Raw genomic sequence first — 12,731 nt, forward strand, 5'->3', positions numbered from 1 at the left:
ATATCCAGCAAGCCCTCAAAATAAAAACCTATTGACTACGTCAGACTGTCGGTTCGGACAACGGTCCAAAATACTTAAGGCTACTGTAACAAATAAAGAACTTAAGGATGGAAAAGGGGTGGGGCTGCCTCGCTGGCAAATAACGCAAACAAATCAGTGAACGCATGAACTCCATGACTGACAGTTAAAACAGAACAATGGTTATGACTTGGCATGCTCCATGTCATTTGAGACGAGGTGAAACTAGGAAGAGAGGGAACCAGCTGTCAACAATGATTTATTGTTAGCTTATATTTTCGGTGTTTTTTTTTAGACATATGGTGAGTCTCTAGTCTGACAGTCCTACTACCTCGTCTTCTTCCTCCTCTTCTTCCTCTACGGTGTTTCCAGAACCAACGTTGTTCTGAGTTCGTGACAATTCTAAAGAGAATCCTTACCCACCGCGAGCACACAAATACAGAGAACATAGGACGTGCGCGTGCCTTCTTGCCTTCCGTCGTTTATCTTCTTGAGACTTCACACCCGTGAACACGGTTGACTGCTCGCCCTCCTGCAGACTCGAAGCACGAGGGGATCACTCGCGTCGGTCCGTCAAAATGCATACAACGAAAACAACAATTACAGGCTAAAGATTAATAACATACAGACACCTGCGTGAGAATAAAAGGCGCGGCGCCTGATCTTTACAGTTATCGGTTTCGTTCAACGGAAAACTGGATTTTTCTGTGTTCTTTTGGGGAGGGGGTAAGCGACAGTAGATACATAAGAGGAAGGGTAGTAGTCTGAATAGCAAGGAGGGTGTCTCGGAGAGGAGGGAGAGAGACTGGTGCTGTCCTTTCAGAACCACGGAAAGCAGTCACCCTTGGCACAGCAGTCACCCTTGGCACAGCAGTCACCCTTGGCACAGCAGTCACCCTTGGCACAGCAGTCACCTTACTGCCCGTGGATGTCATAAACAGGTTCTACCAAAACCACCACAACAGGAGGAGAGTCATTGTGTTGGATTTGGATAAAAAGAAAAACAAAACAATTATATCATCATCATTATCTCTCGGATGTATACCACTACGAGGTGACGTCCATTGTTTATGGGAAGCCATTGACTACAATCATTTGTGCAATTATATGTTCTGCCTCCAGTAGGTCTGGTTGGTGATTGATTTCCGTGACAGGTTGGAGAACCGTTGGAGCATCTGGCATTATCAGTGGGAATATGTGCTAAATTAGGTCTATACGTGTATTCTTTGAGGGTCTGTAGTCTGTAATAGCAGCAGCGGATTTATTTTGTGCATTGTTCTATTTCCTATAGCATCCTACTACCCCCCCCCTCCCCTGGTAATCCCGGGTGTGCATGTGTTGCACTTGCGAGAGTTCTCCCTCCCTCCCTCCCGTTGAGGCGTGCGGTGCTCCTAGAGTTGCCGTTGTGATGCCGGGAACTTACTGGAGACATGCCTAAGGGACGCAATGGGCTTGAGCGACGAGAAGGATCGCATTGTGATAAACGTGGGAGGTATCAAACATCAGACATATCGCGGTACCCTGCGTACCCTGCCCGGCACCCGCTTATCCTGGCTCGCCGAACCCGACGCGCCTAGCCACTTCGACTGGGATGACAAACATGAGGAATTCTTCTTCGACCGCCACCCGGGTGTTTTCGCCCATATCCTTAATTATTACCGGACAGGTAAACTGCACTGCCCTGCCGATGTCTGCGGGCCACTGTATGAGGAGGAACTGGCCTTCTGGGGCATCGACGAGACGGACGTGGAGCCGTGCTGTTGGATGACCTATAGCCAGCACCGGGAGGCGGAAGAGGCACTTGATAGTTTTGGCGGGGGGGCCCTGCTCGACCTGACTGGTAACGATGATCCAGACCCGGAGATTACAGCCGACCAGGGTGACGGGGTTGGTGATGAGGCTGATGAGATGACAAGGAGGCTGGCACAGGGGGATTCTCCAGATGCCAAGGCAGGGGGGGTTTGGGGCCGCTGGCAGAAACGCATGTGGGCTCTGTTTGAAGACCCCTACTCCTCTAAATACGCACGGGTAAGTAGGAAAGAGATTTCTCCTCTGTCCATACCTCACCATGTTTACACACTTACATGTTCCTTCTCCAGTTGATGTTAAGCACAACGATGGATATGTTTTTATGTAATTATGAATGAATGAGAGATTGAGATGGAGATTGATAGTGTCTCCAGCCATGTGATGGGGAGAGGGTCTGTGTGAGAGTGACCTTGAGACGGTAGACTAGTCCACTCCCCAGGGACTCCTCAGGGAGCTCCACATCAGGAGCCTGTATTAACAGTGAGGTAGGCTGGAGGAAATATTGACCAATGAATCCTCTGATTTGACAGATGGCATTTAGAACCAGGCCAATAACCACTAGCCTACATTAACTTCCTTAGATGTCAGCAAACAAAGGAAGTTGTCTGCATCCTATCATGACTCCCTTTCACCTTACTGAGCTGAGCCAAGCTGAGCTGTACTGCATTGGCCTAGTTAAGCATCCACAATGGTTCCTGGAACAGTGCCGTAAAGGGCCATGTGAGAAAGAAAAGATCAAAGACAGCACAGTTGGCCTATGGTTCAGATTGGAACAGTAGTGTGAAAAAGTACTACAGGTCTTTGTACCCAGAACCTCTTGGACATGAGACCCCCATGGTGTGTTGATTTAAACGATGCCCGTAAGCAAACAGAGAAAATGTGTCTGATTTTGAATAGCATTATGAGTCCAGCGGGTCTTTGGGCTGAGACCTCCTGGACTATTCTGGTGCCAGATCTGTATTCTGGTGCCAGATCTGTATTCTGGTGCCAGATCTGTATTCTGGTGCCAGATCTGTATTCTGGTGCCAGATCTGCCTGTGCTGTCTTGGTAAGTGTGACAATGGCCATAGAAGTATACAAGACAGCACCAACCAGCAGGCTAGTCCTGGACATGAGAATAGAATCCCCGAGTGGAATGTTGGGTTGTGAATTGAGTTGTGAATTGTTCTTTAATTCCATTTAAATTATAGAATTTTAATTGGTCTTTTAATTGGCCACACCCCAGGGGAATCAGAATTTTGAATAGAATTTGAATTAAAGAGAAGTATAATTTGATTAAATGAAATTCAAATTGCTTATTTATTCAACACATCACCATAGTAATGTTTATTTTGATAACATGTATGGGGTTACCAATACCATGTAGCATAAGGTTAAAACATTTCATTTTTAAAACTTATTCTCTTAAAACAATTTTAAATAATTAAAGTGGTCTAAAATATTCCAACATCATGTTGTGTGTTGTTTAGAATAATTCATAATTTCCTTAATGTTTTTAAATATCGGAATACATTTCCCAGAATGCATTAGATCAAATACTGCATTATGGAAGGGAATCTAACATCTCATGACAAATAAAAAATAGTGTGTGACATCTTTGAGTTATTATCAAACTAATATTTGTTGCTTAATAAACAAGTGGCATATCTTTTTGGAAAAATATTTGTCAAATGAATGAGACTTTCATGTTTCATGTCTTAGTTGAATTGGTTTGAATTACATTTTACTTCTTTCAATTCAAATTCTATTAAAATTCTGCTTCCATTGTTTGAATTGAGTTAAATTCTGAATTGACCTCAACCCAGGTTGGCAATATGAGAATACTTGGGCTGTTGGCAGTTAGTTTGGTTTGAATACCTGGCTGGATGGATGTTCAAATCACATTGTATTGAATCAAATCAAATCAAATTTATTTATATAGCCCTTCGTACATCAGCTGATATCTCAAAGTGCTGTACAGTGCTGTATTGGTCACATACACATATTTATCAGATGTTATTGGTCACATACACATATTTAACAGATGTTATTGGTCACATACACATATTTATCAGATGTTATTGGTCACATATTTAACAGATGTTATTGGTCACATACACATATTTAACAGATGTTATTGGTCACATACACATATTTAACAGATGTTATTGGTCACATACACATATTTAACAGATGTTATTGGTCACATACACATATTTAACAGATGTTATTGGTCACATACACATATTTAACAGATGTTATTGGTCACATACACATATTTATCAGATGTTATTGGTCACATATTTAACAGATGTTATTGGTCACATACACATATTTAGCAGATGTTATTGGTCACATACACATGTTTAACAGATGTTATTGGTCACATATTTAACAGATGTTATTGGTCACATACACATATTTAACAGATGTTATTGGTCACATACACATATTTAGCAGATGTTATTGGTCACATACACATGTTTAACAGATGTTATTGGTCACATATTTAACAGATGTTATTGGTCACATACACATATTTAACAGATGTTATTGGTCACATACACATATTTAGCAGATGTTATTGGTCACATACACATATTTAACAGATGTTATTGGTCACATACACATATTTAGCAGATGTTGTTGGTCACATACACATATTTAACAGATGTTATTGGTCACATACACATATTTAACAGATGTTATTGGTCACATACACATGTTTAACAGATGTTATTGGTCACATATTTAACAGATGTTATTGGTCACATACACATATTTAACAGATGTTATTGGTCACATACACATATTTAGCAGATGTTATTGGTCACATACACATATTTAACAGATGTTATTGGTCACATACACATGTTTAACAGATGTTATTGGTCACATATTTAACAGATGTTATTGGTCACATACACATATTTAACAGATGTTATTGGTCACATACACATATTTAGCAGATGTTATTGGTCACATACACATATTTAACAGATGTTATTGGTCACATACACATATTTAACAGATGTTATTGGTCACATACACATATTTAACAGATGTTATTGGTCACATACACATGTTTAACAGATGTTATTGGTCACATACACATATTTAACAGATGTTATTGGTCACATACACATGTTTAACAGATGTTATTGGTCACATACACATATTTAACAGATGTTATTGGTCACATACACATATTTAACAGATGTTATTGGTCACATACACATATTTATCAGATGTTATTGCGGGTGTAACGAAATGCTTGTGTTCCTGGCTCCAACAGTACAGTAATATCTAACAGTTCACAAGAATACACAAATCTAAAAGTAAAATAATGGAATTAAGAAATATATAAATATTAAGATGAGCAATGTCAGAGTGGCATTGACTAAAATACAGTAGAATAGAATACATTATATACATATGAAATGAGTAAAGCCGTATGTAAACATTATTAAAGTGACCCGTGATTCATTATTAAAATGACCAGTGATTCTATGTATATAGGGCAGCAGTCTCTAAGGTGCAGGGTTTAGTAGCCGGGTGGTAGCCAGCTAGTGATGGCTACTTAACAGTCTGATGGCTTTGAGATAGAAGCTGTTTTTCAGTCTCTCGGTCCCAGCTTTGATGCACCTGTACTGACCTCGCCTTCTGGATGGTAGCGGGGTGAACAGGCAGTGGCACCGGGTGGTTGATGATCCTTGATGATCTTTCTGTCCTTCCTGTGACATCGGGTGCTGTAGGTGTCTTGGAGGGCAGGCAGTGTGCCCCTGGCAGTGGCAGATTTAGGTATAGGTGACATGGGCAGCCGCCCAGGGTGGCATCTTGCCAGGGGCGGCACAGGACGCCCGCACAAAAAAAATCAGAATGGTAACATTTGCGTGATTGGTTTTCTATCGCTCATTTGCACGTCACGTCAATGATCTCATGTCAAAGTGTGGGACTGTGGGTCAATTAACCTTGTCGGAGTGGGAGACCTGATTCTAGTTTGTGATCTAGACAGGCTACTCAGAAGTACGAGATGGCGAGGGGAGCGGGGGTAGGTTGACCTCAGGTCTCCCCACTGGAAGCCCGAGGTAGGGGGTGGGGGTAGGTTGACCTCAGGTCTCCCCACCGGAAGCCCAAGGTAGGGGGGACGGGGACGGTGGAATCAATCAAATAGAGCACATCTGACTTTGTACACTACTAATGAAATTAGTAAAATCAGTCACACCTCGAAATGCTACCAAATAAACCACAATTAATTCATAATATTATGAATATATAGTTTCACAGACATATTGTTGCATTTTTTTCTGGTTTGTGTGAACTCGTTAAGAATAATATAAACCAGTCTGCACACCAAGGTGAATTGGTTTAGTCTTGACTCTTGGTTGACAGTGTTGGGGGATGGGTAATGTAGTCTTGACTCTTGGTTGACAGTGTTGGGGGATGGGTAATGTAGTCTTGACTCTTGGTTGACAGTGTTGGGGGATGGGTAATGTAGTCTTGACTCTTGGTTGACAGTGTTGGGGGATGGGTAATGTAGTCTTGACTCTTGGTTGACAGTGTTGGGGGATGGGTAATGTAGTCTTGACTCTTGGTTGACAGTGTTGGGGGATGGGTAATGTAGTCTTGACTCTTGGTTGACAGTGTTGGGGGATGGGTAATGTAGTCTTGACTCTTGGTTGACAGTGTTGGGGGATGGGTAATGTAGTCTTGACTCTTGGTTGACAGTGTTGGGGGATGGGTAATGTAGTCTTGACTCTTGGTTGACAGTGTTGGGGGATGGGTAATGTAGTCTTGACTCTTGGTTGACAGTGTTGGGGGATGGGTAATGTAGTCTTGACTCTTGGTTGACAGTGTTGGGGGATGGGTAATGTAGTCTTGACTCTTGGTTGACAGTGTTGGGGGATGGGTAATGTAGTCTTGACTCTTGGTTGACAGTGTTGGGGGATGGGTAATGTAGTCTTGACTCTTGGTTGACAGTGTTGGGGGATGGGTAATGTAGTCTTGACTCTTGGTTGACAGTGTTGGGGGATGGGTAATGTAGTCTTGACTCTTGGTTGACAGTGTTGGGGGATGGGTAATGTAGTCTTGACTCTTGGTTGACAGTGTTGGGGGATGGGTAATGTAGTCTTGACTCTTGGTTGACAGTGTTGGGGGATGGGTAATGTAGTCTTGACTCTTGGTTGACAGTGTTGGGGGGTAATGTAGTCTTGACTACAGTGTTGGGGGATGGGTAATGTAGTCTTGACTCTTGGTTGACAGTATTGGGGGATGGGTAATGTAGTCTTGACTCTTGGTTGACAGTGTTGGGGGATGGGTAATGTATTGATGCTCCAGTGCCAAATCAACACAAATTTTTTATTTGTCTTTCTTACTTTTTTTTGCTATTTATGAGTCTTATTTTTGGATACATTTTTATATTTATATAGTTTTAAATGTTATGGTTATTTATTTGTGTTTTTCCAAATGTCTGAAGGGGGGGGGGGGTTGTCCAGGGAGCAATACAATCTAGAACCGCCACTGGCCCCTGGTGATGCGTTGGGCAGACCGTATCACCCTCTGGAGAGCCTTGCTGTGTGAGGGTCTTTAGGGGCCAAGCAGAATTTATTCTGCCTCCTGAGGTTGAAGAGGCCGCTGTTGCTCCTTCTTCACCACACTGTCTGTTTGGCTGGACCATTTCAGATTGTCAGTGATGTGTACACCGAGGAACTTGAAGCTTTTCAACCTCTCTACTGCGGCCCCGTTGATGTGGATAGGGGGGTTCTCCCTCTGCTGTTTTTACGATCAGCTCTTTCGTTTTGACTTTGAGTGAGAGGTTATTTTCCTGGCACCACTACGCCAGGGCCCTCGCCTCCTATCGTCCGTCTCGTAATTGTTGGTAATCAGGTCTACCACTGTTGTGTCGTCTGTAAACATGATGATTGAGTTGGAGGTGTGCGTGGCCACGCAGTCATGGGTGAACAGGGAGTACAGGAGGGGGCTGAGCACACACCCTTGTGGGGCCCCTGTGTTGAGGATCAGCGCAGTGGAGGTGTTGTTTCCTGCCTTCACCACCTGGGGGGGGGGGTTATATGCTGAGCTATAGTCAATAAACAGCATTCTTACATAGGTATTCCTCTTGTCCAGATGGGATAAGGCAGTGTGATGGCGATTGCATCTATTGGTGCGAATGTATGCAAAATGTTGGAGTGGGTCCACCAGCAGCATGAAGTCTACCTAAAGGCAGCTCTTTAGACTGACACAGAACACAAGTTGGAGAGGTGAGAGACTTGGACTTGTTTTTACGGGCAGGCTTCCTTTTGACATGGCCCTGGTCCAATGCCACATGATGGCAATGATAATACATTTTGTTTTTAAATGTTTCACTTCATGTTGCTCCTGCAGCTGTGTAACATGGTGAATGGTGTAATTACAGGATTAGGTGAGCCGGGCACGCGGCCAATCAACATGCAGTTAACACTCTTGATGTAATCACCCGCTTTATAAGAATTAGTTATTATAGGTACAAATACACAACCCAATTCTGGTCAGAAATACAGTGGATTATTAAGTGAGTAGCAGTTCATATTGAAATGGTTGGAGTTGTTAATTGATTGGTCATGCCTTACTGGCTGTTGTTGTGTGGTTGAAATGGTTGGAGTTGTTAATTGATTGGTCATGCCTTACTGGCTGTTGTTGTGTGGTTGAAATGGTTGGAGTTGTTAATTGATTGGTCATGTCTTACTGGTTGTTGTTGTGTGGTAGACAGGGGAGATGAGTTGTTAATTGATTGGTCATGTCTTACTGGTTGTTGTTGTGTGGTAGACAGGGGAGATGAGTTGTTAATTGATTGGTCATGTCTTACTGGTTGTTGTTGTGTGGTAGACAGGGGAGATGAGTTGTTAATTGATTGGTCATGTCTTACTGGTTGTTGTTGTGTGGTAGACAGGGGAGATGAGTTGTTAATTGATTGGTCATGTCTTACTGGTTGTTGTTGTGTGGTAGACAGGGGAGATGAGTTGTTAATTGATTGGTCATGTCTTACTGGTTGTTGTTGTGTGGTAGACAGGGGAGATGAGTTGTTAATTGATTGGTCATGTCTTACTGGTTGTTGTTGTGTGGTAGACCGGGGAGATGAGTTGTTAATTGATTGGTCATGTCTTACTGGTTGTTGTTGTGTGGTAGACAGGGGAGATGAGTTGTTAATTGATTGGTCATGTCTTACTGGTTGTTGTTGTGTGGTAGACAGGGGAGATGAGTTGATGAGTGGTGATTATTAAACACAGTGAGAGGAGCCTACATCACCCACACAATAGCTATGCAGTTTAAAAATATTTCAGTGTGAAAGCCAATACATATATTTTTTAAATGATAGGTTCAGTGAAATGTGCTTGTTTTACAGGGTCGGTCATAGTAGTACAGCGCCCCTGGAGCAAATTAGGGTTAAGTGCCTTGCTCAAGGGCGCGTGGACCGACAGAGGGAGCACGCCCCCCACACCGATTTTTCGCCATGTCAGCTCAGGGATTTGAACCAGAGATCTTTCGGGTTACTGGCCCGCCCAACACTCAAGCCGCACGTACCAATTGCAGTGTGAGCAAGACAAAATCTCAGTAGATTGAAGTTTGACAGAGCACAGCATGTGGTTAATTAGATCAATGTCTGTTAATTACAGACTGTAGTATTCACATCACAGTGGAACAGCCCCCTTACCACTCATTTAGCAGATCCTCTTATCCAGAGCAACTAGGGTGAAGTGCCTTGCTCAATGGCACATTTTTTTGGTGTCGCCTAGTTGGCCCAGGGATTCGAACCAGTGACCTTTCAGTTACTGGCCCATACGCTTTTACCCGCTAGGCTACCTGCCTCCTACCACTGTCGTCCCTTTGTCTGCCCTGTCACTCCTAGAGACATTAACAGCCTGGAATTAACCAACCAGAACAAGAACATAGAAACATAATCTTGTCATTATCTAATAATTGTATTTCTATAGGCAAAACCTGAATGTTCAGTGACTGGCCTGGTAAATGCTGCTAATGTAGAGCGCTGCCTTATAGCTTTGACTCTCCAGGAGCATCAACAGGGATGAGCCAACCTTAGCAAACCAGGGCCAAACAAGCCTCAGTGATCATCCCTATAGGCCAGAATCATGTTCATTGTCTGTCCTGGCAAAGACTGCTAATGTAGGTGCTGCCTTATGAGCTGAAATCAAACCCAAATCACTCTTTGGCCTGTCACTTCCAGCTAATGTAAGGGGCTGCCGAATGCCTGTCAGTCCCAGCTAATGTAAGGGGCTGCCTAATGCCTGTCACTCCCAGCTAATGTAAAGGGCTGCCTAATGCCTGTCACTCCCAGCTAATGTAAGGGGCTGCCTAATGCCTGTCACTCCCAGCTAATGTAAGGGGCTGCCTAATGTAAGGGGCTGCCTAATGCCTGTCACTCCCAGCTAATATAAGGGGCTGCCTAATGTAAGGGGCTGCCTAATGCCTGTCACTCCCAGCTAATGTAAGGGGCTGCCTAATGTAAGGAGCTGCCTAATGTAAGGGGCTGCCTAATGTAAGGGGCTGCCTAATGCCTGTCACTCCCAGCTAATGTAAGGGGCTGCCTAATGTAAGGAGCTGCCTAATGTAAGGGGCTGCCTAATGTAAGGGGCTGCCTAATGTAAGGGGCTGCCTAATGCCTGTCACTCCCAGCTAATGTAAGTGGCTGCCTAATGCCTGTCACTCCCAGCTAATGTAAGGGGCTGCCTAATGTAAGGGGCTGCCTAATGCCTGTCACTCCCAGCTAATGTGAGGGGCTGCCTCATGCCTGTCACTCCCAGCTAATGTAAGGGGCTGCCTAATGTAAGGGGCTGCCTAATGTAAGGAGCTGCCTAATGTAAGGGGCTGCCTAATGTAAGGGGCTGCCTTATGTAAGGGGCTGCCTAATGTAAGGGGCTGCCTAATGTAAGGAGCTGCCTTATGTAAGGGGCTGCCTAATGTAAGGGGCTGCCTTATGTAAGGGGATGCCTTATGTAAGGGGCTGCCTAATGTAAGGAGCTGCCTAATGTAAGGGGCTGCCTTATGTAAGGAGCTGCCTAATGTAAGGGGCTGCCTAATGTAAGGGGCTGCCTAATGTAAGGGGCTGCCTTATGTAAGGAGCTGCCTTATGTAAGGGGCTGCCTAATGTAAGGAGCTGCCTAATGTAAGGGGCTGCCTAATGTAAGGGGCTGCCTAATGTAAGGGGCTGCCTTGTGTAAGGAGCTGCCTAATGTAAGGGGCTGCCTAATGTAAGGGGCTGCCTAATGTAAGGGGCTGCCTAATGCCTGTCACTCCCAGCTAATGTAAGGGGCTGCCTAATGTAAGGAGCTGCCTAATGTAAGGGGCTGCCTAATGTAAGGGGCTGCCTAATGTAAGGGGCTGCCTAATGCCTGTCACTCCCAGCTAATGTAAGGGGCTGCCTAATGCCTGTCACTCCCAGCTAATGTAAGGGGCTGCCTAATGTAAGGGGCTGCCTAATGCCTGTCACTCCCAGCTAATGTGAGGGGCTGCCTCATGCCTGTCACTCCCAGCTAATGTAAGGGGCTGCCTAATGTAAGGGGCTGCCTAATGTAAGGGGCTGCCTAATGTAAGGAGCTGCCTTATGTAAGGGGCTGCCTACTGTAAGGGGCTGCCTTATGTAAGGGGCTGCCTTATGTAAGGGGCTGCCTAATGTAAGGAGCTGCCTAATGTAAGGGGCTGCCTAATGTAAGGGGCTGCCTTATGTAAGGGGCTGCCTAATGTAAGGGGCTGCCTTATGTAAGGGTCTGCCTTATGTAAGGGGCTGCCTAATGTAAGGAGCTGCCTAATGTAAGGGGCTGCCTTATGTAAGGAGCTGCCTAATGTAAGGGGCTGCCTTATGTAAGGAGCTGCCTAATGTAAGGAGCTGCCTAATGTAAGGGGCTGCCTTATGTAAGGAGCTGCCTAATGTAAGGAGCTGCCTAATGTAAGGGGCTGCCTAATGTAAGGAGCTGCCTAATGTAAGGGGCTGCCTTATGTAAGGAGCTGCCTAATGTAAGGAGCTGCCTAATGTAAGGAGCTGCCTAATGTAAGGAGCTGCCTAATGTAAGGAGCTGCCTAATGCCTGTCACTCCCAGCTAATGTGAGGGGCTGCCTCATGCCTGTCACTCCCAGCTAATGTAAGGGGCTGCCTAATGTAAGGGGCTGCCTAATGTAAGGGGCTGCCTAATGTAAGGAGCTGCCTTATGTAAGGGGCTGCCTACTGTAAGGGGCTGCCTTATGTAAGGGGCTGCCTTATGTAAGGGGCTGCCTAATGTAAGGAGCTGCCTAATGTAAGGGGCTGCCTAATGTAAGGGGCTGCCTTATGTAAGGGGCTGCCTAATGTAAGGAGCTGCCTAATGTAAGGAGCTGCCTAATGTAAGGAGCTGCCTAATGTAAGGAGCTGCCTAATGTAAGGAGCTGCCTAATGTAAGGGGCTGCCTTATGTAAGGAGCTGCCTAATGTAAGGGGCTACCTAATGTAAGGGGCTGCCTAATGTAAGGGGCTGCCTTATGTAAGGAGCTGCCTAATGTAAGGGGCTGCCTAATGTAAGGGGCTGCCTTATGTAAGGGGCTGCCTAATGTAAGGGGCTGCCTAATGTAAGGAGCTGCCTAATGTAAGGGGCTGCCTTATGTAAGGAGCTGCCTAATGTAAGGGGCTGCCTAATGTAAGGGGCTGCCTTATGTAAGGAGCTGCCTAATGTAAGGGGCTGCCTAATGTAAGGGGCTGCCTGTAAGGAGCTGCCTAATGTAAGGGGCTGCCTAATGTAAGGAGCTGCCTAATGTAAGGGGCTGCCTAATGTAAGGGGCTGCCTAATGTAAGGGGCTGCCTAATGTAAGGAGCTGCCTAATGTAAGGGGCTGCCTTATGTAAGGAGCTGCCTAATGTAAGGGGCTGCCTAATGTAAGGAGCTGCCTAATGTAAGGGGCTGCC

The 12,731-nt window shown here is 44.9% G+C and overlaps 1 protein-coding gene across 1 annotated transcript in view; it reads left to right on the forward strand.

The window, feature by feature from the left end:
* The first annotated feature begins 1,392 nt into the window (after positions 1-1,392).
* The window catches only part of LOC135556920 (potassium voltage-gated channel subfamily C member 1-like), a 15,637-nt gene continuing 4,298 nt past the window's right edge, over positions 1,393-12,731 (forward strand). The window contains exon 1 of the mRNA XM_064990324.1: positions 1,393-2,046. Within this exon, the coding sequence (XP_064846396.1) occupies positions 1,465-2,046 (582 nt within the window). The 5' untranslated portion in view covers positions 1,393-1,464. The remainder of the gene's footprint in view (positions 2,047-12,731) is intronic.

This window comes from Oncorhynchus masou, chromosome 15 (assembly GCF_036934945.1).
Source record: "Oncorhynchus masou masou isolate Uvic2021 chromosome 15, UVic_Omas_1.1, whole genome shotgun sequence".
Lineage (NCBI taxonomy): Eukaryota > Metazoa > Chordata > Actinopteri > Salmoniformes > Salmonidae > Oncorhynchus > Oncorhynchus masou.